Raw genomic sequence first — 27,816 nt, forward strand, 5'->3', positions numbered from 1 at the left:
GCCACTCATGACCAATAGACAATGCCAGAAGTGTCTTACCTGGGCCAAGGAGAAAAAGAATTGGACTGTTCCTCAGTAGTCCAAGGTGTTGTTTTCAGATGACAGTAAATTTTGCATTTTTATTTGGCAATTGTGACGCCCTGGACTAGCCAGGTAGTCACAGACATAACACCATACACACCCCCCTCCCTAGACAGTTACACCAGTCAAACAAAAACCCTTGTTACCTCCCTCCAGTGTCTGATGTCCACACCAGGTGGGCCGGAGCCAGGCGGTTGGCCCCACCCACTGAGGAGTTCACCGGTCTGTAGGTGGGAAAAACAGACAGATTGGTTTAGGAGGTGAAAGTGAGAGGAGTAAAACGTCTGCGTGTGCCTGGGTAGGAGCCCAGGCACTGACAGCAAGGTTGGCAGACGGTGGTGGCCGTCTGCAGGAGTTAGCAGAACTCTGCAGAGCCGTAGGACCGGGGTCAGGCGTTGGCCCGCCGGTACCGAACCGGAGAGCGGAGTGAAGCTAAGCACACAGGCAGTGCCATCGGACCCCGACCAGGCTTGGAGCCGCCAACAATAGTCAAATCCGAGTGTGACAGGAACCCCAGGGGCTTCCCAACAACCAAGACCCGACAGAAGGCAACAGTCCACACGAGAGGATATACAGCCACCGTCATAGGCTAAAGATTTAAGGGCCAGCGCCTGCGGGCAAAACGGGCTCCTACGGCACCTATACGCCGGGGAGCGGACTACCGGTGGGCAACCACAGGAGTCAGAAGATTCTAACAGGTGCAGGGAAAGACAGCCACCATCAGCCGTCCGGGGAGAGCACAACACTGCAGCCGGCTGCGGGATCCGTCCATCCGGCCGTTTGGTTTACCAGAGACTCTGTCATTGATTGTCTGAGTGAGTACACCAGTGCCATCCGGCACCGCGCCGCGCTGTCCCTGCAACCCTGCAACCCCAGCCATCCAGCCTCCCCGTTACACCACCGGGCCCCGGGATCACCAACCCTTACCCACAGAGGGGACAACATCCTAGCTGCTCCCTACCATCTCTCCCGGGATCCCCGTCACCAGCAGCGGTGGTGCCATCATCACCACGTCCCGTGGGTGGCGTCACGAACCATCTCCCCAAACAAACCATCCCTTTTCACTCACGGGTAAGGAGCGCTGCTCGAGTCCCCGGGTCCGGCCCACCGCTCGAGCCACCGAGCAGCAGCAGCAGAAGCCCCGGACCCGAGCATGGCGAGCGCGTCCCCTCCGCCCGCGACAACTTGGCATCACGAACAGGATAGAACCAGTCTACCTACCGGTAGAAGTGCGCCTTGCAGTCCCCGCCGCCAGTGTCCGGCCGAAAAATTTGAAGTGACGCCATCTTTTGGCGCGAAGATTTCCCACTCAAGCGTCTTCCCCGAGCAGGGAAGGCGCGAAAGTGAGGCCCCGCCCCCAAAGAGGAAGTGCTAGAAAGAACCAAGGGGGACGGGTGAAGAATGGCGGCATGTAACTAGCGCTGTAGCGTGCAGGGACGCCAGGACTCTGCCGAAACACGTTCCTGGATCCAGCCGCAAGATGTGCCAGGAGCTCCAGGCCCAAGTCCACTTCATGCTGGCGAAGTGGACGTCGGAGATGAAGGGCCTGGCCGCAACCGTTTGGGCATCCGGAGTGGAGGCGGTCTCAGAGGAGCGGGTAAGCGACCCATGCCCCTATGTTCCCGAGCGAATGGACGCTGCGGCTGAGGGGCTCGGCCTGCTACCATCCAGTACGCCACCTCCCTCACTGCCCATGCCCGCGGCCACCGCCCCGACCGACTCGTTACCCCTGTCACTGGAAGCAGAGCCCGCAGCATCTGAGGGAGAGGGCCCAGACCTGCGACCCCTGGGCCTTACCTTTGTCACCGCCCTGGCACCCATCCCTGCTTCCATTCCGACTGCGACGGAGCTGACGACGGTCCTGGCAGTCCGCCCGGCCGCAGCGGAGGCGATCCTCGACCAGAGGCCAGCACCGCAAGAACCGTCAACCGCTCCCAGACCCTGGGCCTCGGCTGAGGCACGGTGGGGATGCAGCTGCCAGGAGGCAGAGCAGGCCACGTCACAGTGGTGTCCGTCATTATCGAAGGTACCGGTCGTAGCCGGCACGGAGGGACTCTGTCTGGGCCCATCCCCCCACCGCCTGAACCGGAGCAAGCAGAAGGTGCTACACACCGGGAGCGGCAGCAGTGCCGCAGGATTGCTGTTTAAAGATGAGGAAAAGAGAAGTTGTTGTCCCCGTTGGGACCCTCAGTACTTTGTTCCTGTTTCTAAATAGCTGAATGTCAATTCAGCAACTCCTGAGGTAGGAGAATAGGCCTCTTCAAATTTAGTGAATATAGCAATCAGAGGTTAAAATTTAACTTTTAATCTATTGTATTAAAATCCTTTTAGACTAAAACATTAACCCAAAGTTCTCTGGATTGCTGTCGTTACACAGCCCTCACAGCCCCAGAGAACCTATGACATAACAAACCAATCAAAAAAACACAATAAACACAAATCAAAATTGAGTATGATGGTTAACACTCCAATAAGGACAGTGGTCCAATATGAGTATATAAAAAATCATCAAAAACAACTCAATATAATAAACATATAGTGCGCGGTAATCCTCAAAGAGGAATTTACCAATTCAAAATTTATAGAGTGAGTTAGGATTGATCTCACCCATTCTTGCAGCTTGGGGTGCAGAAGGCTTCCTCTATACGGGTCCACACAGCGTCAGCTGGCCCTATACTGACCCTAGAAGACCTTCATAATGTCTAACACCCCAAAGCTTCTGCTCTTACAAAAACAGACCACATCTAGTCCTCTCTTGTGCCCCTACAATATTCCTGGCCCTCGTCCCGACGCGTTTCATCAATTCCGACTCATCAGGGGACTTCAGTATTGCATTTAGAGGTAACAGGTCCTACACCCAGACTCACATAGGAGCTGATGCAGGCACAGAAGAGAGTATATATACATAGCAGAGCCAATCATGAATTGCACTTAATCAGAAACTCACCAATGGCCAGTTTCATCCCCAGGTGTTCATGTTCAGTCATTATTGTTACTTTCCAATATATAACGCCACGCTATATGTATAGAAGCACATGGTGACTCAGTGCAGCGTGCGTTCCACAGTAAAACATGTGTATCCGGTGTGTACATCACATCCGGAATCATTCCGGATGCCTTTCACCAACAACCAATCGGAATGCGCCATACTGGCGCGCCTCTCAGCCAATAGCGTTCATCCACACAAAGGTATTGGGGGCGTGTTTGTACTGCCCAGGACATACTGCGCAGGCTCCTCCTGTGGAACGCACACATCCGCGTTCCACACAGAGGTCACCGGATGTACGAATCACGTCACATCCGGTTTCCCCAGGCAGCGCGTCACAGGGCACCGCTCCTATACAGGAGCTATCACAGATGGGGGCGTGTTCACTACTACGTGACGTGTCTCACAGAGACGCAGCTCTCCGATACTTAGTGCAGCTCCCTGCAAGGAGCATATAAACCAGCGCTCCACATCACGTAGCTAAAATTCAATACTAGATGTTATCTTAGTCTGTAACCGAAGATCTCCCTAGATTAAAATCACTAATGGGAGATAGTATAGCATCTATTTGCCCTCATATACACCAAAGGTACATATACTGTGCACAATCTAAACACAGGAACGCCTATTTCTCCAACCCTCTCCCTTCCAATGTCATAACACCAGGGGGGGGGGGGGAAATAAGGATAAAAACATCACTAATGATTATTAGACGTAGCTACTTTCCTATATGCATGTCAGTGGACCCATGCTACCAGTTCTAGGAGGCTACAAAAACAATTATGCAAAACATCATACGGTGCATATAATGTTCTACTGGATTGGAAAGGATGTTAACATGTACTCAATTATATGACTGATAATGATGGAAAATAGTGGGGGAAGGTGTGCTGTGACATCTATGTGTTACAATTGACTTTCGCTGTACATCATTAATATAGTTCAATCAAGGCCCAAACACAGCAGTAGCACATAGATTGAGTTCTAGATAGGGAGACGGAACAAGCCATCAATCCCAAACCATGGGGTTACAAAATCATTATTCATTATTATAGGTTATCTTTGGCAGTTATCCATCCGGACCTATATGAAACTGGCGAATTGCAAATGTTCATTTAATCCTTGTGGAGATACAGTACCCAGGGTAAAAATCCATTTCGTCTCTCTTTGAAGCACTTTTTGATCCCAATTTCCTCCCCTTTTAGGTCTCGGAATCAAATCAATGGCAACAAATCGTATCACCGAGGGGTCACCACCATGTTTGGCCCAGACATGTCTGGCCAACGGTTTGTCTCTCTGGTGCTCAATGTCACCGAGGTGATCCCCTATTCGACGTCTGAATTCACGGATAGTTTTTCCCACGTATTCAAGTCCGCAGGAACACGTGGCTTTATATATCACTCCCTGGGAGCGACAGTTGATGAAATGGCGGATTTCAAAACTTCTGTTGAGGACATTGCTCCTAAAATTTTTTCCAATCTCTATAAAGGGACATGCAATACATTTGGAGCATTTATAGCACACTTTAATTTCTCTAGAAAGCCAGTTTGTTTCATGGCTCCTTTCAAAATGGCTATGTACTAGCCTATCGCCGAGAGATTTCCCTTTTTTGTATGTAATTAAGGGTCGGCGAGAAAGTGAAGGGCCTACATCTCTGTCCATCAACAATACAGGCCAATGTCGTTCAAGAATTTTACGAACCTCCGTAGCCCCATTATCAAATGTAGTAATGAATCGTGTGGTGTTCTCCTCATTAATGGGTTTCTGTCGACTAGCTAACAGTTCTGCTCGGGGGATATTCTTGGCTTCATGATACGCTTTTTTTAGGATCTCTTTAGGATAACCTCTTTCTCTAAATTTGTCACGAAGTGTCCTTGCCTGCATCTCAAATACACATTTGTCAGTGCAGTTCCTCCGTATTCGGAGGTATTGACCTTTTGGAATTCCTCTCCTCAGGTGGAAGGGATGACTGCTTTCCCACCTGAGGAGGGGATTCGTAGCAGTGGGCTTGTGGTACGTTGATGTGGAGATTTCGCCCCTGCTATTTTTTTGGATGAGAATATCCAGAAAAGGAAGAGTTTCTTCCTCTATGACATATGTAAATCTGAGATTGATGTCATTCTGATTTAGACCCGCTACATAGTTAACCAACTCTCCTCTTGGTCCATTCCATACGATCAGAATGTCATCTATGTAGCGGGTCCATACATCAAACTTACATGTCATCTCTCTTTCCTCTTCTACAAAGATCCGTGTCTCCTCCCACCAACCCAGGAATAAATTTGCGTATGCGGGAGCACAAGGGCTCCCCATAGCAGTACCCCTGAGTTGGTGGTGGATCCGCCCATCAAAAATAAACACGTTTCTTCTCAGACAAAAATCCAACAGTCTGAGAATGAAATTGTTGTGGTTAGAGTATTGACAACCCCGTGAGTTCAAAAAATATCGTACTGCTTCTAGGCCTCTATCATGGGGTATCGAGGAATATAGGGCCTCCACATCAATACTTCCGAGGAGAGCCCCTTCACTAACCGAAATACCCTCTAGTTTCCGTAAGAGGTCAGGGGTGTCTTTCACATATGAGGGCAGGGCTGTTACAAATGGTTTAAGGATCTTGTCAAGGTATATACCACAGTTCTGGGTTAAGCTGTTAATCCCAGATACAATAGGTCTTCCTTTTAATTAAAATAGCTGAATGAATGAACACCAATCACCTGAGTTTATCACCTGATCATCAACCAGTTGATTATCTCGGCCGTTGCCGGCAAGTTGTCCCCGTAGGGACTCTGTGTTTTCACCGCCAACATGAGGAACTACTCATGAACTTGGCCGAGAACTTGCAGGCCACCCACGAACTTGTGGGCTTGTAAATAGTTTGTGGGCCGCTTTCCGTTCCGTGTCACCTCCGAAGAGGCAGGTTGGAGGAGGGACCCGCAGCGGAGCAGGCTGGGGTCCGGCCACCACCAGGACCGGTGGCCATCCTCCGGGGGTCAGGGGTCCCCCTGGACGTGGGGTCCCCTGAAGTGACAGCCGGGTGCGAGATACCGTACCCGTTCCCGCTCAGGTAACCTGGACCAGGACTGGGGTAAAGGGGTGCTGCCCGTTTCTTAGGGGCAGCATCAAGGGTTAGGTTGCTTGGGTGGGGGAGCGAATGACCATGAACCCGTCCGTTTTAATAAAAATGTTTACCGTTTGCAACGTTAAAGTACCGAGTCTCCTGTAAGGGAAGAACTAAAATATGCTTATGTTGAATGTTTACATGTTAATTTATCTTTTACAGAAAAATAAAACCGGTGATGGACGGGCAGCCCACGGACAGTCTGCATTTTACCAAGGGGGAATGTGATGCCCTGGACTAGCCAGGTAGTCACAGACATAACACCATAGCACCTGCGGGCAAAATGGGCTTCTACGGCACCTATACGCCGGGGAGCGGACTACCGGTGGGCAACCACAGGAGTCAGAACATTCTAACAGGTGCAGGGAAAGGCAGCCACCATCAGCCGTCCGGGGAGAGCACAACACTGCAGCCGGCTGCGGGACCCGTCCATCCGGCCGTTTGGTTTACCAGAGACTCTGTCATTGATTGTCTGAGTGAATACACCAGTGCCATCCGGCACCGCGCCGCGCTGTCCCTGCAACCCTGCAACCCCAGCTAGCCAGCCTCCCCATTACACCACTGGGCCCCGGGATCACCAACCCCTACCCACGGAGGGGACAACATACTAGCTGCTCCCTACCATCTCTCCCGGGATCCCCGTCACCAGCAGCGGTGGTGCCATCATCACCACGTCCCGTGGGTGGCGTCACGAACCATCTCCCCAAACAAACTGTCCCTTTTCACTCACAGGTGAGGAGCGCTGCTCGAGTCCCCGGGTCCAGCCCACCGCTCGAGCCACTGAGCAGCAGCAGCAGAAGCCCCGGACCCGAGCGTGGCGAGCGCGTCCCCTCCGCCCGTGACACAATCAAGGTCCCAGAGTCTGGAGGAAGAATGGAGAGGCCACAATCCAAGCTGCTTGAGGTCTAGTGTGAAGTTTCCATAATCAGTGATGGTTTGGGGAGCCATGTCATCTGCTGGTGTAGGTCCACTGTGTTTTATCAAAACCAAAGTCAGCGCAGCCATCTACCAGGAAATTGTTCAGAACTTCACCTGTCCACACTGCCAAAAGTACAAAATACCTGGTTTAATAACCAAAGTATCACTGTGCTTGATTGGCCAGGAAACTCACCTGACTTAAACCCCAGTGAGAATCTATGAGAGATATCAGAGTCAACAATGCAGATGAGCTGAAGGCTGCTATCAAGGCAACCTGGGCTACCATAACACCTCAGCAGTGCCACAATTTGATCGCCTCCATGCCACGCCACATCGATGCAGTAATTCATGCAAAAGGAGACCCGACCAAGTATTGAGGCATTTTCTGTACAGACTTTTCAGTAGGCGCCAACATTGTAAACAGTGTAAAATCATTTTTTCAGTTGGTCTTATATAATATTCTAATTTTCTGAGATAATGACTTTTGGGTTTTCATTGGCTGTAAGCCATAATCATCAACATTAACAGAAATAAACACTTAAAATAGATCCCTCTGTGTGTAATGACTCTATATAATATATGCGTTTCACTTTTTTTATTGAATTACTGAAATAAATTAACTTTTTGATGATATTCTAATTTATTGAGATGTACTTATACAGTATATGATGATTACACGGATTTTACCCTTTCATTATTAGGCAAATTTTTATATTTTTTTTATTTCCTCCTTCCAAGAACCATAGCTTTTTTTTTATTTTTCCTTCCACACATAACGCCTTGATTTTTGCAGGACGAGTTGTACTGTTGAATAAAACAATTCATTCTGCCACATAGTGTACAAGAAAATGGGACAAAAATTACAAGTGCATTAAAATTGCAAAAAAAGTGTAATACCACAATGTCTTTTGAGATTTTTATTTACCATGTTAACTACATGGTAAAACTGAACTCGCAAGATGATTATCCAGGTCAGTACAAGTACACAGATACCAAAAAATCTATCCTGGAATAGTACTTTGGGATTCCTTACCAATACTACGAACATGAATAGCTATTTTTGTCCATCACTAATAGTTACTTTTTATTTAAGTAGTGAAAAAAAATCTAAAATTTGTATATACAAAAAAACCCTAATAAATAATAATTTTACTCTTGTCGCCATTTTCCGAGAGCCGTAACATTTTTATTTTTCGGGATCTGGGGCTGTGTGAGGACTTATTTTTTGTACCATGAGCTAATGTTTTTAATAATACTATTTTAGGGCAAATATGATATTTTGATCACTTCTTACTGAATTTTATTGCAATGTTGCCATTGTCAAAAAATGTAATTCTGGCGTTTTGAATTTTTTCATGTTACGCCGTTTACTGATCAGATTAATTTAGGCTATATTTTGATAGATCAGACTTTTACGATCGCAGCAATACCAGATCTGAGTATTTTTTATTTGTATTTACTTGCTTTAATGCTTTTAATCCCCCCCAATGCCAGCCCTGCATGGATGCAATATAGAAGCAAATTGGAAGCCTTCAGATTTGCATTCGTGTCTCCTGGATACTAATAGGCTTTAATGGTTGAGTCTGATGGGAAAGTAGGATCATAAGAAGATGTGCTCTGCGGCTCGCGAATCTCACTCTCAGATGATTCTAACAGATGTGTGAATACATCAATTCTACAATATGGGTCCAAGTGCAGTCCGGAAAAAAAAAACAGATATCACATGGACATGCCACACAGACATCTGAATGTAGCCCAGCTATACAATATGGACACCAGGTTGTCAGGTGAGTTTTCTTTGTGGAATGTGATGATGTCATAATGGGTGATGTGTCGTTTCATCTGTGAAGAAAATGTACTGGAAAAGTTTAAGAGAAAGCATCACTTTTATCAACAATGACTATCTGCTTCATGCTTCTTCTTTTAGCCATGATCATCACAACTGCCTCCAGCTGCTTACAATGTAATTCAGAAATTGTGTATTTATTTAAAAGGATCACAAATGAAGCCATACCCAAATTCATTAAAGACCCCAAACTTCAGAGAAGGGCTGACACACTGGTGAATGGGATGGCCAGCAATTTCTTTAAAGACTATGCTGTAAAACACTTTGCAGGTATCATAGGTATGTATCATTGAGAGTTTTAATGCCACGCCTTAGAGCAGGGGTGGGGAACCTTTTTACTGCCGGGGGCCATTTGGAATTTCCTACTAACCTTTGGGGGCCGCACAACATTATCAACCTGAAAAATAACCCTGCTATATTTGGTCAAACGATTAACTCACCCCTATTGTGGTGGCCGGAGCTGCTTCTCTTTGGTGCGATTGTAATGTTCGGTGATATTGATCATCTTGTTTCTCACAGCTGCTTTTCCAGGTTTGTCTCTGTCTGGAGATGCTGGGGGCATACACATCACAGGAGGGGCCAGGGTGCATAAATTACAGGAGACACTGGGAGTACACATCACAGGAGGGGCTGGGGCATATACATCACAGGAGGGACTGGGGCATATACATCACAGGAGGGGCTGGGGCATATACATCACAGGAGGGGCTGGGGCATATACATCACAGGAGGGGCTGAGGCATATACATCACAGAAGGGGCTGGGGCATATACATCACAGGAGGGGCTGGGGCATATACATCACAGGAGGGGCTGGGGCATATACATCACAGGAGGAGCTGGGGCATATACATCACAGGAGGGGCTGGGGCATATACATCAGTAGGGGGCATGGACGGCCCTGGCGGTGGCACAGACATGACTGGGGACACGCACAGCACTGGGTGGCAGCACGCACAGCACTGGGTGGCAGCACGCACTGCACTGGGTGGCAGCACGCACTGCACTGGGTGGCAGCACGCACTGCACTGGGTGGCAGCACGGACTGCACTGGGTGGCAGCATTAGGGAGACAGACAGGTCTGGGGGAACATAGATATCAATAGGAGAGCACGGACTGGGGAGCATAGAAAGCAGTGGGAGGGTACAGACAGCAGTAGCGAGTTAAGAGCACTGAGGGGTGGCACACAGCACTGGGGAGCATGGACAGCATAAGGGGGACACAGGCAGCACTCACCGTGGCATGGACAGCACTGGTGGCAGCATGGACAGCATTAGGTGGTGCGGACAGCACTGGTGGGGGGGCATAGACATCACCCAGGGGGTACAGACAGCACTAGGGGGGGCACGGACAGCAGTGAGGGGTTACACCGCGCTGAGGGGGTACACAGCACTGGGGTGTACACAGCATTAGGGGGTACACACAGCACTAGGGGGTACACACTGCACCTGGGGGTACACAGCACTGGGGGGTACACACTGTACTAGGAGGTACACAGCACGAGGGGGTACACACAGCACGAGGGGGTACACACAGCATTAAGGGGTACACAGCATTAGGGGGTACACACAGCATTAAGGGGTACACACAGCATTAGGGGGTACTCACTGTACTAGGGGGTACTCGCTGCACTAGGTGGTACACACTGCACTAGGGGGCACATAGCACGAGGGGGTACACACAGCACTGGGGTGTACACAGCACTAGGGGGTACACACAGCACTAGGGGTACACACAGCACCTGGGGGTACACAGCACTGGGTGGTACACACTGTACTAGGAGGTACACAGCATGAGGGGGTACACACAGCACGAGGGGGTACACACAGCACGAGGGGGTACACACAGCACGAGGGGGTACACAGCACGAGGGGGTACACAGCATGAGGGGGTACACAGCATGAGGGGGTACACAGCATGAGGGAGTACACACAGCATTAAGGGGTACACACAGCATTAAGGGGTACACACAGCATTAAGGGGTACACACAGCATTAGGGGGTACTCACTGTACTAGGGGGTACACACTGTACTAGGGGGTACACACTGCACTAGGGGGTACATACAGCACAAGGGGGTACACACAGCATTGGGGGGTACATACAGCACGAGGGGGTACACAGCACGAGGGGGTACACACAGCATTGGGGGGTACATACAGCATTGGGGGGTACACACAGTACGAGGGTGTACACAGCACTGAGCGGGGGGGGGGGCAGCGATGGGTTGAGTACTCGCAGTGAGGGGGAGGGAGAGTCACACACACACACAGCACAGTTTCGGGAGGCTGGTAAACCTGCTGCAGCTCTTCTGTGTGACTTTATCGCAGCTTGCTGCTTACCCGCCCACCAGAGCACACAGGCCGGGGATAAGCCTAGAATGTATGGGCTGCAGTCAGGTCCTGGAAGTCAGGATCTGGAGAGAGCCCGTACATTCTAGCATCTACCCACAGGGCATCAGGCTGTGGGATTTAAAGGGCCGGCAGCCGGGAAAAGCGCGGCTGCCACCAAAGCACAATGGTCCCCGGGAATGTGCCCGGGGGCCGCATAAAAAGTCGTCACGGGCCGTATACGGCCCGCGGGCCGGAGGTTCCCCACCCCTGCCTTAGAGCATAACTTTAAGTATTAGATGCAATGTGAATGTAGTTATTTGTAAAGCACTTAATATTCTGTACAAACTGACTGATCGTGTATAGACTGGGCAAATAATAATAATAATAATAGTAATAATAATAATCAGATTCGGATTCTTTGTGATGAATAATTTCTATTCGGGTATTCCTACCAAATAGACAACCTAATGCAAGTCAATTGGAAACTCGAATAATTTTCTGAAGGACCTAGGAAGAAGGTCTGGGAGAGTTGTAAAAATGCTGCAATTGATGGAAAAATGCTGAAACTGAATGGTAACAGCATGGGGGAGATGCCTGGATGCATTTCGGACTCACATTTGACTTCTGGGAATAATGTTGCCAGAGTATTGCGGGGATTAAAGATGGAGAATTATACTCACTGAGTTTCCACACAGCTGTAACACTGCTTCCTGGTCTGATCATTAAAGTTTATGAATATGCACAGCCTCCCCTGTCCACCCTCTGTAACAGTGTCTGTGATTGGTTGCAGTCTTGCTTAACCTGTCCACCCTTTGAGCCAGCGTCTGTGATTGGTTGCCAAACTAGATGCCTGGCTCCTCGAAATGGAGTGTATAAAATGGAACAGGGTCCCCCATATTTTTATACTCAGCTCAGATAAAGCAGTCAGCTACAGGCTATAGCCCCAGCTGTCTGTTACCTTGGTTGTGTATTAAAATATGAGGGACCCCACATTTTTGTTTTTTAAACAATTTTAAATTAATTTTAAAAAAGTCATGAGGTCTTCCCAATTTTGATTCCCAACCAATATAAAGTTGAAAGCTGGGGGCTGGTATTCTCAGGCTGAGGAGGCCCATGATTATTGGGACCTCCTCAGCCTAAAAATAGCATCCACCCCAAAGTTGGCGCATCTATTAGATGCACCAGTTCCGGCACTTTGCTGGGTTCATGCTGATTGCCCTGGAGCGGTGGCAATCGGGGTAATATAAGGGTTAATGACAGCTGTGAATTGTCAAAAAATCACAGTTGTCATCAAGCCCGAGGTTAGTAATGGGACGGGGTCTTTGAGACCCCCCCATTACTAACTTTGTAAGACAAAGAAATAAACACAAAACACAGAGAAAAATACTTTATTTTGAAAAAAAACAAATAACCCTCAAAACACCCCTGCAGATCCAACGTAATCCACAAACATGACATTCCATGACTATCCCAGCTCTGCTACATTTGTGGTCTCAGTACATGGTCACATTAAAAAATGCGACCGAGCACTGAGGCATCAGGGACACACTGTGGGAGCAGCAGCTGTGGCGGTAGTAAGTTCATCTTACATCACAATCTCGAGGTTCCCATGGAACCCCAGCTGTGACCTCAGGTGTACTGAGGTGAACTCAGTGACCTAACCTCAGGTGAAGTCATTGAACTCAATGCCTGATTACCGAATTAGGCGAGGGGCACACATTGAGTATTTGGCTGCACACATTTCTTCACCAAATCTGCAGCTCCTGGCAAAAAAACCACACCAAAACCACATCAAATGCATGCAGTAACAGTGCATTTTTTGCCAGGAGATTTGGTGCAGAAATAAATTAAGCAATAGGTTATTTGTAGTGATGAGCATGCACTACTGGCCAGGTGCTCAGTACTTGTAATGAGCAGTTAATGCTCAGACAGGCTCGACTTATTAAATAGGTGTAAGAACAGGTTCAAGATACGGCGCACAGAGAAGGAAGACTCAGTGGTGACTCAACTGTATTTATTAATACACAAATGGGACCAGCACTAGCACTCGATCTCCCGGATGCAAGGGTGTCTCTTGCACTGGTGTCACGCCAAGATGGCTCAGCTCCTGGAATTTCTGTTCTACGAGCTACTGGAGGGTCCGGAGACGATATCGATGCCGCCGTACCCACGTGGATGTGTCCTACCAGGGCCAATCTTCCTCTGGGCCAAGTTCCATCTGGGTGATCTGACGGCCCTCCTGGCCAAACATGAGGATATATGGAGAATACCTGGTGGTGTCGTGCACCCGATTGTCGTACATCCACACTAATTCTGAAACAAACTCAGTCCATTTCATTTTCTGATCCTCTTCCAGAGTTCACAGCATTTGCAGCAGTGTTCTATTGAAGCATTCACAGGCCCCATTTCCCTGGGGATCATAGGGAGTGGTGCGAGACTTCTCGATGTCATACAGCCAATGCACTTCTTCTATCACCTTTCCCTGGAAACATACCTCTTGATCAGAATGGATTCTCTTTGGGCACCCATACACCTGGATGAAGTCCCGACAGATGGCCTGGGCGGTGGACTCGGCCGTATGATCCCTCGTGGATGTTACGACCTCGAACTTCGTGAAGAGGTCCGTCATCACCAAACAGTATTCACGCCTGCTGTGTGATGGACCAATCATCAGGTAGTCAACCATTAATATCTCCAGGGGTTCAGATGTCCTCAGCACCTGCATGGGGGCCCGTTGTTCAGGGGACTTGGCCAATTCACATTGTCGACATGTCCAGCATGCGTGCTCAACTGCCCGACGTAACTGAGGCCGATTATACTAGGCTCTGTAGCCACTGGAAAGTCTTCTCCACTCTGAAGTGTGCCCCCCTCTCATGAGCTTCCTTGGCCAGGCACAACACTATTCCTTCTGGGATCACCACTTGCCAGGTGGTCCCAAACTCCCTTGGCAACTGGATCCACCAATAGAGTATCCAATTGTTCATAGCAAGGCGCTCCCACTGACCAAGAAGTTGTAGGGCCGTGATTGAAAGGCTCTCTTTCCTCCCAGTGGGGTCGTTGGTTGAGGGTCAACCATGTCTGTATCTTGGCCAACTCGGGGTCAGTCTGCTGTAAATGCACCTACTCCTCCCTTGATGAGAACCAGCTCCACAGCTTCCGATGGCGTAAGTGTCTCTGGCATTACGGAGATCCGAGCCACTTCTCTTTTTGGGACAAGCTGCATGCTTTCCCCACTCCAGTTAAGTACCTCACCAGCACCCGCCCCTACTGGACTGTTTCCAGAGTTTGTGGAACTAACAGACATGGAATCTGCCTCCTCCGGAGGTTCCACTTGCACCTTGACTCCTTCCATGGGCAATCGCGCCTGGACCGGCATAGTGAGCACTGTCTGCCCTACTGGTAAAGTTAGTGTGGTACAGGGATGCACTACGACCTTCTCCAAGTAGTGGGAGGCCGCGTGAAGCTTCTGAATCTGGCATACCCAGATAAGCTGTTGGAAAGTCCTCCTAGTCGGGTGTTGCCGGGTCTCTCGGGTCCAACACCTTCCCTCTGGATCATCTGCTAGGAACTGCCCAACTTGCCTCAGCATGGTCATTCCCAAGATCACGGGAAGGCTGTTCCGGGTAGGACCTTTCACTAGCACGACCCCTTTCCTTCCCTGATCTTTACCACACACCCGCATCTTCATCCATACTACTCCCACTACGGGGATGGGGAGATTGTTGGCAGCGGTTAATCAGATAGTCGGTGCTGCGCTGAAGCGGGCAGTATGAGTGAAGTGCTGGGCAAAGAACTCTTCAGGCATGGTGATTACTTGGGATCCGGTATCCATCAAGCAATGGACTCGCCTCCCGTCAAATTCAGCCCAGGTGGTGGGACAATTGGCCACCAAATGTATGGAGTTTTGTTCTCATCCTTTGATGAGTTCTGGCCCCCCGGTATGCTCCTTTAACGGGGGGCAGCGACTTTAACACCTGCCCGTGCGGTGCGTCTGTTTGCGGGGAGCAGGTCCAGGATGGGCGAGTTCTTCCTAACCACGTCTAGCAGATAACGTTGCCCCTCTCAAGCCGGCTCAGGTGGGGTGGCAGCAGAGGTTCATCCCGCACTATGGCTGCTGGAGGTCCCCAGTTTCGACTAACTGGGGGAGGGGGCATCCCACGAATGCTATTCAATTCTCTCACTTCCCGTAACTCTGCCCGCAGCTTTCGGGACCACTCTGGTTCGGTAGTACCAGCGTCCCAATCCCCGATAGTTTCCGTCTGACTTCTGGGCAATATGGGCTGTTACCTCCTGCAAGGTGTTCAAGTACTGGATCACCGTCTCTTTCTCCCCTTTTGGACCCGCCAAAAAAAGTGCATTCTCAAATTCCCCAGGTCAGTAGTGTCACTGTACATGTTCTCTAGATACAGGCTCCAGGCAGGCTAAGTAAAAGTGGGGAGAAAGGGATATGTGAACGTTGCCCATGATTGATTAACTTAATTTATTGTGCATCCAGTTTAAAGGGCACATGTCAGGTCCAATATGCACCCAGAACCACGAGAAGTTCTGGGTGTATATTGCTAATCCCTTCCCAACGGTCCCTGTATACACTAGCATAGATAAAGAGATCTTTAGAAAAAGTATTTCTAAAGATCGTTTACCATATGCTAATGAGTGAGGGTACTAGTCCCCTGGGCGTTAGTTCCATGCCAGTGGCGTAACTAGAGTTTGATGGGCCCTGGTCCAAAATTCGACCAGGGCCCCCCCTCCACGTACACCGACACTTAGGGTACGGGATAATGACACTGACACTCAGGGTACAGGATAATGATGCTGACATTTGGCTCTTACGCCGCCGTCGGTTGTGCGACACGGGCATATCACTGCCCGTGTTGCACAACCTCGATTACCCCCGTCACACAGACTTACCTGCCCTGCGACGTCGCTCTGGCCGGCGACCTGCCTCCTTCCTAAGGGGGAGGGTCGTGCGGCGTCACAGCGACGTCACACGGCAGGCGGCCAATGGAAGCGGAGGGGCGGAGATGAGCGGGGCGTAAACATCCCGGCCACCTCCTTCCTTCAGCATTGCCAGCGGCCGCAGGTAAGCTGCAGTTCATCGGGTGTCACACGGAGCGATGTGTGCTGCCTCGGGAACGATGAACAACAGGACGTGCGATTTTTTTAAAATGAGCAACGTGTCAGCGATGAACGAGAAGGTGAGTATTTCTGCTCGTTCACAGCTGTCACACGCTACGATATCACTAACGATGCCGGATGTGCGTCACTTACAACGTGACCCCACCGACATCTCGTTAGATATATCGTAGCGTGTAAAGCCCGCTTTACCCACAGCACCCAGGTTTTCCATGATCTGAAATCCATCTTGTCCTCGGCACCCAGCTTTCCCATGCTCTGCTATACATCATTCCCTCAGCACCCAGCTTTCCCATATCAGAGCATGGGAAAGCTGGGTGCTGAGAGATGTATAGCAGAGCATGGGAAAGCTGGGTGCTGAGGGAAAGAGCCTTTTTTCCTCAGCACAAAACGTTCCCATCCCATGCTTGTATCTTTGGTCCCCCCTAGTATATAGTTCTCCAAATACTATAATGGCCCCCACATAGCCTTCCATATAGTATAATGGGTCCCACATAACCCTTCATATATTAGAATGCACCTCCATAGTCCTACATGTATTATAATGTATTTCCCATAGTCCTCCATGTATTATAATTCACCCCCATAGTCCTCCATGTATAAAGTAGCCTTCAAAGTCCTCCATATATTATAATGTAGCCCCCATAGTCCTATATGTATTACAATGCAGCCCCATAAACCTTCATATTGTATTATGCAGCCCCATACTCCTTCATGTATAATGCACCCATATAGTCCATGTATAAGGTGTCCTTCATGTTTATTATGAAGCCCCATAGACCTCCATGTACAATGCAGCCCCATAGACCTCCATGTTTCATGCAGCCAGCCCCCCCAGGGCCTCCATGTGTCATGCAGCCAGCCCCCCTAGGGCCTCCATGTGTCATGCAGCAAGCCCCCCAGGGTCTCTATGTGTCATACAGCCAGCCCCTTCCCAGGCCTCCATGAGTCATGCAGCCAGCCTCCCCCCCCCAGGGCCTCCATGTGTCCTGCAGCCAGCCCCCTCCAGGACCTCCATGTGTCATGCAGCCAGCCCCCCCCCAGTGCCTCCCTGCCTGGCTGCAGGACACATGGAGTTCTTGGGGGGGCCCTGGCTGCAGGACACATGGAAGCCCTGGGGGGGGGGGCTGGCTGCAGGACACATGAAGTCCTTGGGCTGCAGGCTCCCCCCAAGGACAGCCAGCCCCCCCCCCCAGGGCCTCCATGTGTCCTGCAGCCAGGGCCCCCCCAAGGACTCCATGTGTCCTGCAGCCAGCCTCCCCTGAAGTCCTTGGGCTGCAGGCTCCCCCCAAGGACTCGATGTGTCCTGCAGCCAGCCCCCCCAGGGCCTCCATGTGTCCTGCAGCCAGCCCCCCCCAGGGCCTCCATGTGTCCTGCAGCCAGGGCCCCCCCAAGGACTCCATGTGTCCTGCAGTCAGCCTCCCCGTGTACTCACTGATTTATAATAAAAAAAAACCAAGTACTCACCTCTCTTCTCCTTCCACCGCAGTTCTGTCCTCACCTCTACTTGCCCGTCCTCACTTCTGTCCTCGTTCCCCCGTGGCTCCGGTCGGCATCCTCCTGTGCTCTGTGCTCTCACCACACACAGCAGTCACACAGAAGTGACGTCACCACGCAGGCACGGGGGAAGACTGATGATGCAAAGAATGGCGCCGGCCACTCTATGCAATATCAAAGCAGAGCGCGGTTACGGGAGCGCGGTGAGTGACGGGAGCGCGGTGACGGGAGCGCGGTGAGTGATGGAAGTGCAGTGACGGAAGCGCGGTGAGTGACGGGAGCGCGGTGTTGGGAGTGCGGTGAATTACGGGAGCGTGGTGACGCCACCGCTGACACCAGGCAGGGGGGCCCGGTGTCAACAGCGGCGACCGGGTCATATAGCAGCCGCCGCGCGGTCTGCGGCAAAACAGCGCAGCTCCTCTCACAGAAAGGAGCTGGCTGCTGATCTGCTGGGTGGCCGCGGGCCCCTAACCTCCCGGGCCCGGTCACAATCGCGACCGCTGCGACCGCGGTAGTTACGCCCCTGTTCCATGCTAATTAATACGAAGCGTCACAAGATGATCTCATTCACCTCTCCGCCGCCATCTCGTCAGATGGGGGATTTCGGCTCAGTGCGCATGACCCCGGAGTTTGGGTCATGGGCACTACTTCAGTTTGAAGCCAAGACGCGTACACCCGGTTTCATAGTGCGCATGACCCATCTCCGGGGTCATGCACACTGAGCCGAAATCCTCTGTCGGACGTCATGGTAACGGATAGGTGAGTGAGATCATCCTGTGACGCTGTGTATTCATTAGCATTTTAGCATGCCCACAGGGGCATACTAAGATGCTAATGGTAGCACCCAAGGGGCAAGGGGTTAAACTTGTTACTCGTCGTTGGGCCTGTGATGTCGGGTCTGGGGATGACACGGGTGGCCCTGCCTGGCTTCGTGGCCCTGACGTGTACAATAAAGAGGGGGGATGATGAAGAATGATTTGTCTTGTGACGCCACCTGTGTTACGTGGCCAGGGATTAGCTGCCGCTACGGGTGCTGTCCTTTGGGGCTGATGGTGTTGCAGCAAGGATGGTTCTGCTCCCCACAGGTGGAGCGGGCCCCAGTGAGGATGAAGGGGATGATAGTCTGTCACTTGCACCGGAGTGCAGGGTGACGGCACCGGCAATGATAGACTGAGGCAGCAGATGCGGGTCAAGATCTATTTACTCACAGTTCTGGTGCTGCACCCAGGGTACCCGGTCTCTGCCGTGATGGGCCCCAGCTGATCCCGGGTAAGTTCAAGGTCAACGCTGGTGTGGTTAACTGAGAGACCTTCCTCTTTGCGCTTGGTGTTGTATCCCTGAGGCCTGAAGCTGGGGATCCCGGTTCTTGTAACTCAGCTACCATCCCATATGCAGGTGACACGGGTCCGCTGTGGGGCCTGACTGTAATCTTGATCCCGGGCCCTATGTGCCACTGTGCTCCGGGAATTGGTGGTGGCCAGAGGGACGTACAATCCATCTGTCCTGCAGATTCTGGTAGTCCAACATGAAGTATGCTCCACTCTAGGGCACTGCACCCTGCTCTGCGCCGGTTCTGAGGGAGCAATGAAGCTCTCCCCTCAGCAACCATGTTTCTCCTCTATCTCTCCAGCTCACCCGGTCATCTCCTGCCTTTTCCAGTCGGGCCGGTCCTAGCTAGAGAAGCTCTTAAGCAATCTCTCCAGCTACCGTGTTGTTCTGTGTCCCAGACTATTCTGAAGTGATTTTCCTGTGTGATCTGTAACTTTGCCAGTGCTACCCCACCTCCCAGACCGTTGTCTGGTAACTGGGAATTTCTTAGGCTGGCTGACTTCCTGAGTTGTGTAACTGACTGGCTCACTTACTGGGTGTTTGTGTGAATGTTGTATAGGTGCTAAACACCAGCGATTAACCTCTTCATTACCCGGGATAAATACTGCACCTAAAGTGAGATGCAGTATCCTGTGGTGACTGAAGCCTCAGGGGCGCCACACTAGTGAATACAGGGATGGTTAGGCAGGGATTAGCAATATGCACCCAGAACTACTCGTGGTTCTGGGTGCATATTGGACCGGACAGTTTCCCTTTAAAGGGGAGGTAGGGATTGGGCAATACATAAAAAATGCATCAAGATACTTGGAAGAAAGGGATAAATAACTGAATGCACAGCTTGCGCCGTTTGCCATTTGCACTGATTGCACTTTACAAGGTCCTCCCACCTTGTGTCCCTCCCATATGTGCAAAACGTTCATCCAGCTATTAACAGAGATTGTGGAGGGGGGTATAAATAGCCAAATGCACAGTTTGTACACTACAGGGGGAGAGGGGATAATGTGCAGCAAGTGCTTCCAGCTATTCACAATGGGGGGGGTGGATTCTAATGTGCTCCCAGCTATTTAAAGGGTGAAGTGGTGTTTAAATGTGTGTAGTGCATAAAATGTGCATGCAGCTATTTACAAGATGTGGAGGTAATGAGGAAAGGTACATCCAGCTATTCCTGTATTTTATACATGAATGTTAACCCTCTTCACATGTACAGCACTCTTAGTTAAATTATAGGGATTATCTTAAGGTAGAAGTCTGCAGTTAAGGGGGCTTTACACGGTAGCGATATCGCTAGCAATTTGTAGCAATAGCGAGCTTGTAAGTACCCACCCCCGTCGCGCATGCGATTGTTTGTGATCGCTGCCGTAGCGAACATTATCGCTACGGCAGCGTCACACATACTTACCTGGTCGTCGTCGTCGCTGTGACTGCCGAACAATCCCTCCTTCAAGGGGGAGGGCCGCATCACAGCGACGTCACCGCAACGTCATTAAGCGGCCGGCCAATCAAAGTGGAGGGGCGGAGATGAGCAAGACGTAACATCCCGCCCACCTCCTTCCTTCCGCATTGTGGCCGGCGGCAGGTAAGGAGACGTTCCTCGCTCCTGCGGTGTCACACATAGCGATGTGTGCTGCCGCATGAGCGTTGAACCACCTGGATAAACAACCCTTACCGATTTTTGAGTTTGAGACGACCTCTCCATGGTGAACGATTTTCACCATTTTTGAGGTCCCTTAAGGTCGCTGGTCAGTGTCACACGCTGCGATATCGTTAATGACGCCGGATGTGAGTCACTAACAACTTGACCCCGACGACAAAACATTAAAGATATCGTAGCGTGTAAAGCCCCCTTCACTCTATGTGACTGTGGACATATGAATCCTCACATCGTGCATACTGCATGCTGTGAGGATTTTCCAGCGGCGGACACGTGACCCCATGTTTGTGATTTGCATTCATGCGGCCACATGTGGACTAGATGGGTGCAGCTTTGCTCAATGCAAGTTAATTGAGCAAAGTTGGATACAGTCTAGTTGGAATGTGGCCGGGACTATGCACATCACATACTTGTAAGCACGTGACCACACTCCCGGCACCAGAGAATCCACACAGCGCGTGATGTGAGGATTCACAAATCTGCATTCACATAGAGTGACTGCAGACTTCTAGTTTAAGACTGGAAAATCCCTTTAATGGTGCTTTACAAGGAACCAATCACCTGATTCATGCCACGGGCTGCATGAATCACACTTAGCAACACAATTGCAGCAAGGTATATTATTCTTTGAAATACTCCAGCGTTTCAGAGATAATGTACTATGAAGAGCTAGCGTACGAGCGACCGCTAACGATGCAAAATACTCACCAAATCGTTGATTGTTGACACGTTGTCCATTTCCAAAATATCGTTCCTCGTTCTGGACGCAGGTTGTTTGTCGTTCCTGAGGCAGCACACATCGCTACGTGTGACACCCCAGGAACGATGAATAACAGCGTTCCTGCGTTCTCCAGCAACGAGGTGGGCGTGACTTTCATGCGGCTGCTCTCCGCCCCTCCGCTTCTATTGGAGGCCTTCCGTGTGACGTCGGTGTGATGCCGCACGAACCACCCCTTTAGAAAAGAGGTTGTTCGCCGGCCACAGCGACGTCACTAGGAAGGTAAGGAAGGTAAGTATGTGTGACGGGTACAAACGATTTTGTTCGCCACAGGCAGCGATTTGCCCATGACGCACAAACGACGGGGGCGGGTGCGATCGCTAGCGACATCGCTAGCGATGTCACAGTGTGTAAAGCCCCCTTAAGTCTTAGCCGTACCTCGCTACAGTTATGCTGCCAGACTACAATTCATGCTGCCCATGTCCTGGGCAGCATGAATCACATAACCCTTTAGAAATAAATCATAGTAATAATAATTGCCAGTCCAGCTATTTATTTTGTATGGGGTTGGCATGGAACATGGAACAATGTTTTATAGCACAATGTATTATAGCATGATGTATATTGGCACGTGGCACAATATATTATGGCACAATGTTCTATGGCACATGGCCAGATGAACCCTGTTGATCGGTGGTGTGCTCCGCTCCTCCCATCTATTTCCTGCTCCAGGGAAACATCGGTAAGAGGTGACGTGGGTAAGCGCTTGCGCAGAACGGTGGAGGCAGAGGGGAAAGCGCGGGCATGAGATTATGGGCGGGTACTTGCTAATGACAATCACAGCACCGCCCATAATCTCACACCTGCGCAATCATGTCACCAGCGGTCACACTGTGCACAGTGCACGGTACCGCGAGAGTGGCACGGCACATGCGCGAGACCTCGGGAGCACGGGGCGGCGTCCTCAGTATGGAAATGAGCAATGGGGGATGGCGTAAAGCGGCAGGACGGAGAATAACGGACGCCAGAAAGCCCGCCCCCGTGTACAGAAAAAAAAATTGCATACAAAAAGTAAGAGTTTATAAACTATTTATTTAGTTCTCAAAGGGGGCAGAATAGCAACAGGAACCTTGCTAGAATGCAGCCCAGGAGATGCAGAGGGGGAATCTTATAGGTTTATTACGAAATTTCTGCTGACAGGTTCCCTTTAAGGTTGATGTGTAATGGCACATGGCACAATGTAATATGGCACATGGCACCATATATTATGGCATTATGTATTACTAGAAGGTGGCCCGATTCTAACGTATTGGGTAGTCTAGAATGTGTATGTACAGTAGGTTAGCAGATTGAATAATAAGGTCATGAATGGACTGAATGGGTTAGGTTTAAATTAGTATTCTTATAATTGTTTATTGGTTTTAAAATAATAAACAACAGAAGGAACAGTTTTAATAGATGAGTCTAATGTATAATGATATCCATGGCTTGTAATGAAAGAAAGCCATGAACAGTGTAAAGTTAAGTAAAAATATGCTGATGCTGTGATGTGGCCCAATGCTGGTATGTGCCCCCATCGTGGTGCAGCCACCATCCTGACATGTGCCCCCATCCTGTGGGGTAATGTGTGCGGGGGGCGGAGTACGGGGGGGTGGAGCCGAACGGGGCCATGGCGCTGAGGATGTCAGTACCGGGGACTGCATGGCTGGGGACAGGTGACTATCCAGGTGTGTGTGTGCGCGTGTGTGTGTGTTCAGTGTATACATGCGGAGGGCGGAGCCAAGCGGGTTAATGTGTGCGGGGGGTGGAGCCGAGCGGGGCCATGGCGCTGAGGACGTCAGTGCTGGGGACTGCATGACGGGGGACAGGTGACTATTCGTGTGTGTGTTCAGTGTATACATGCGGAGGGCGGAGTGCGGGGGTGGTGGAGCCGCGTTGGGTAATGTGTGCGGGGGCAGAGGCGAGCGGTGGGTATGTGTCGGCTGGGTTGCCGGTGTGGGCTCCCAGGGGTGCAGCACTCTCCGGGGAGTTGGGGCTCCGTGTGGGTGCGGGAAAAAGTGTCGGACGTCGTCCTGTCGGCCCGTAGTTCGGGCTGTTCAGTTAGCTGAGCCGTTGGTCGCAGGCTCTTTAGCGTGCGCGGTGTAGCGACGGTTATCACTGTAATTACGTCATTTTGGAGCAAGACAGGCAAACAGACAGAATAAGGCAATTATATATAGATGGCATACAGCACAATGTTTTAAAGCACAATGTATTATTTCTTGATCTATAACGGGACATGGCATGATCTATTATAGCACAATGTTTTATGGCACATTGTTTTATGAACATAGCAACAAAAAGAGGAAAATATCCTCCAAAAATTAAGTATTACTTACAGCAAGATGGGCTGCAGTGTGTACATCGCCCTGGCCAAAAACTAGTACTCTAGCAGGATACAGCTAAACCCCCACTAAAGTGGAAGCGTCACAGGTGCAGGAGGAGCAAATCACACACACACGTCCATGGAATGGAGGAGGGCGATTGCTAGATGATAAAACTGCACACTAGTGGCTTGCATAGAGCGCTGTTCACATATGCAGATAACACAGTCACAAACCCGCAGCCTATTAGGTGACACCCATACTATTAGATCAGGCGGGCTGCCAAGCCGTACCCCACTGTGTATCATGCACGGACAGACACTCTACAGTGCAAGGCCCAACAGAAAGGGGCCTGGCTGTATCCTGTCCAAAAAAATAAATATGAGGTTTTTGTTGGTATTTATGGCCATAAAAACGTAAGCCTACAACCCGCGTCACAGAACCTCATGCTTGTAGGTCCCTACACTAAATATAAGCATAGCAACAAAAAGAGGAAAATATCCTCCAAAAATTAAGTATTACTTACAGCAAGATGGGCTGCAGTGTGTACATCGCCCTGGCCAAAAACTAGAACTCTAGCAGGATACAGCTAAACCCCCACTAAAGTGGAAGCGTCACAGGTGCAGGAATAGCAAATCACACACACACCTCCATGGAATGGAGGAGGGCGATTGCTAGATGATAGAACTGCACACTAGTGGCTTGCATAGAGCGCTGTTCACATATGCAGATAACACAGTCACAAACCCGCAGCCTATTAGGTGACGCCCATACTATTAGATCAGGCGGGCTGCCAAGCCGTACCCCACTCTGTATCATGCACGGACAGACACTCTACAGTGCAAGGCCCAACAGAAAGGGGCCTGGCTGTATCCTGTCCAAAAAAATATCCTGCTAGAGTACTAGTTTTTGGCCAGGGCGATGTACACACTGCAGCCCATCTTGCTGTAAGTAATACTTAATTTTTGGAGGATATTTTCCTCTTTTTGTTGCTATGTTTATATTTAGTGTAGGGACCTACAAGCATGAGGTTCCGTGACGCGGGTTGTAGGCTTACGTTTTTATGGCCATAAATACCAACAAAAACCTCATATTTATTTTTTTGGACAGGATACAGCCAGGCCCCTTTCTGTTGGGCCTTGCACTGTAGAGTGTCTGTCCGTGCATGATACACAGTGGGGTACGGCTTGGCAGCCCGCCTGATCTAATAGTATGGGCGTCACCTAATAGGCTGCTGGTTTGTGACTGTGTTATCTGCATATGTGAACAGCGCTCTATGTAAGCCACTAGTGTGCAGTTTTATCATCTAGCAATCGCCCCCGTCCATTCCATGGAGGTGTGTGTGTGATTTGCTCCTCCTGCACCTGTGATGCTTCCACTTTAGTGGGGGTTTAGCTGTATCCTGCTAGAGTACTAGTTTTTGGCCAGGGCGATGTACACACTGCAGCCCATCTTGCTGTAAGTAACACATTGTTTTATGGCATGATGAATTATGGCAGACGGCACTATGTATTATAGCACATGGTAAAATGTATTATTTATGGTACATGGCACGATGTATCATGCCACAATATGTTATGACACAAGACATTGTGTATCATGGAACATGGCACCATGTATTATAGCACATGGCACCATGTATTATGGAACTTCTACTTCAGGGCAGTCTCTTTCTTGGACAATGTTTGGCCTCTAACTAATACATGTATGCTTGGATGTAAGAACACCTGTTGATTATTTACATTTTTGAAGGGGGGGTAGGGGTGGTGTGGCGCCCCTGACCTGGTCAGGCACCACTGAGTACTGCACCCATGCTGGGACAGTGTTTCCAGGTAATTCCAAAGGCCAGAATGAGGTGTGTACGCACAGACACATAGCAACCAGGTCTCCCACACCATTAGAGGGGAGCCTTGGGTAGCCTCTGGAAAAGGCTAGCTTTCAATTCTCAGCAAGGGGTGTAGTGGAGAGCCAGGAAGCTAGGTTTCAGAGGCTGTAAATAAAGAGGAGGAGCAAGCCAGTCTGAGAGCAGTGTACAGAAGTTGTTGAGAGAAGCAGACGTATAGCCACGCTAGTCAGACCCAGCACGTGTGGTAGCTCTTAGCGGGGGAGAACAGTGACCAGAAGTCAGTCTGAAAGACACCTGAAGAGAGGCAGTCGAATACGGGGACTGCTGGTGACTAAGCACGCACAGGAAACAGGTCCCGAGAGCGGACATCCATTTACTGATCTGCTAAACCTGCAGGTGGAGGGGACTAGAGGTTCCTCAGCAAATATACAGAGTTCGAGCCTCAGCAGCAACAGGGGGACCCATAAGGAGATAGAGCCGGAAGCCATCTCACCTGGTCCATGCTGCCGGCAAACGGGCCAGAAAGGGGAGAAAAGGCAGTAGCAACTTCCCTGGATGAATCTCACGATACTCCAAGTCAGGGGTTATCTGAAACAAAAGAAGTGCTAGGAAGGCGAGTTAACGGCTATCCTCAGTTCGGCCTGAAGGAGTTCCTGGTTCCACCTGGTTTAAACACAGCATCGCCCGGGTACCTCACCAAACACCAAAAAGTGAGTAAACAAGTTGAAAGACTTTCTGGACTGAGACTGAGTTATTCTGCGACCTGTTGTTCTACACACCCAAGCCCCTGGGGCCAGCCTCACTCACGGGAGGCCACACCATCTAGCTGCAGACCCCATCAGCCAGAGACGCTCGATAAAGCTGCAGTAGCGGTCACCCCTAACCCTGACCGCGAACCGTGAGTGGCGTCACGACTCCCATGTAAATAAACCTGACATACCTGTTGCCGGTAATAATTAAGTGGAGCCCCTGTGGCGTCCCCGAAGGTACAGTGAAGTCCCTGAGGCGACCGCTGCAGGTGGGTGACATATCTGGCGTCACAAACAGGATAAGGACTAGACCTGTTAAGACAGGTGACTGTGCCTCAGTGGTCCGAATGAAAAATTTGAACCGCCGCCATTTTGACGCTGTTAAAAGCGTGCGATTTTAGAAGCTGCAGCCCGCGCAGAAGAAAAATGCAACTGCCCACGAAAGGAGTGTGGCTGACCCAGAATCCCCGCAGCGCTCTGACACAGTGAAGGAGGGAAGATGGACGCCGAGAGTACTAATGCCCCCAGCCAGGGCAACGCAGCCCAAGCGATGCCTGGCCCCAGCGCAGTGAGCGCAGCAGCGCATAGTTCCGGTGCGGCAGTCGCAGATGCGCCGGCCGTAATCTCCCCAATTATGCAGATCTCCTTGCCGTACGTCCCAGGGGCGACCTGGCTGCCCCAATACGCTGGCAAAGCAGACACCCTGACCGGGTTCAAGAAGAAGATCAGCACCCTGCTGGATATGTACGCAATGATCGGTAAGCAGAGTGCCGCAGTGGTGCTGGGACAACTGACTGGAGCAGCAGAATTAGAGGCTGAGGCCTGGACCAGTGATGACCGGAACTCTGTAGAAGCCATTTTTGCCAAATTGAAAGCTGCCTTTGAAAACCGCACAGAGGCAGAGCTGAGAATGGGCTTCTATAACTGCCGCCAGGAGCCCCAAGATAGCATAAGAGACTATGCCCTGTGGGCTCTCAAGCTCGTGGACCCTGTTAATGATCAGGAAGGTAAACAGATGATGACAGAACAGTTCCTGCAGGGCCTGCACTCCTCTGAGGATAGGAAACAGATGAGACTGTGGTCCCTGGAACACAGTGACGTGGACTTTGCTATTCTGAAAGACAGGGCCGTGAAAGCACTTCATTCCCCCATTGACACGGACCCTATCCAACCAGCATGGTCTGCCAGCACCCCGACTGTCGGAGCAGAATCCTCCTCGCAGGCCCTGGTAACTACAAAAGGACTCCTTA

General features: G+C 50.4%; 1 protein-coding gene across 4 annotated transcripts in view; it reads left to right on the forward strand.

Moving 5' to 3' along the window:
* Positions 1-8,723: 8,723 nt before the first annotated feature.
* Positions 8,724-27,816, forward strand: part of IZUMO2 (IZUMO family member 2) — a 183,716-nt gene continuing 164,623 nt past the window's right edge. For 3 of the 4 annotated variants that reach the window (XM_075327708.1, XM_075327710.1, XM_075327709.1), the window contains exons 1-2: positions 8,724-8,890; positions 9,031-9,228. In XM_075327708.1, the coding sequence (XP_075183823.1) occupies positions 8,827-8,890; positions 9,031-9,228 (262 nt within the window). In that variant the 5' untranslated portion in view covers positions 8,724-8,826. The remainder of the gene's footprint in view (positions 8,891-9,030; positions 9,229-27,816) is intronic. The other variant, XM_075327711.1, reaches the window with a different exon arrangement.

This window comes from Anomaloglossus baeobatrachus, chromosome 11 (genome assembly GCF_048569485.1).
Source record: "Anomaloglossus baeobatrachus isolate aAnoBae1 chromosome 11, aAnoBae1.hap1, whole genome shotgun sequence".
Classification (NCBI taxonomy): domain Eukaryota; kingdom Metazoa; phylum Chordata; class Amphibia; order Anura; family Aromobatidae; genus Anomaloglossus; species Anomaloglossus baeobatrachus.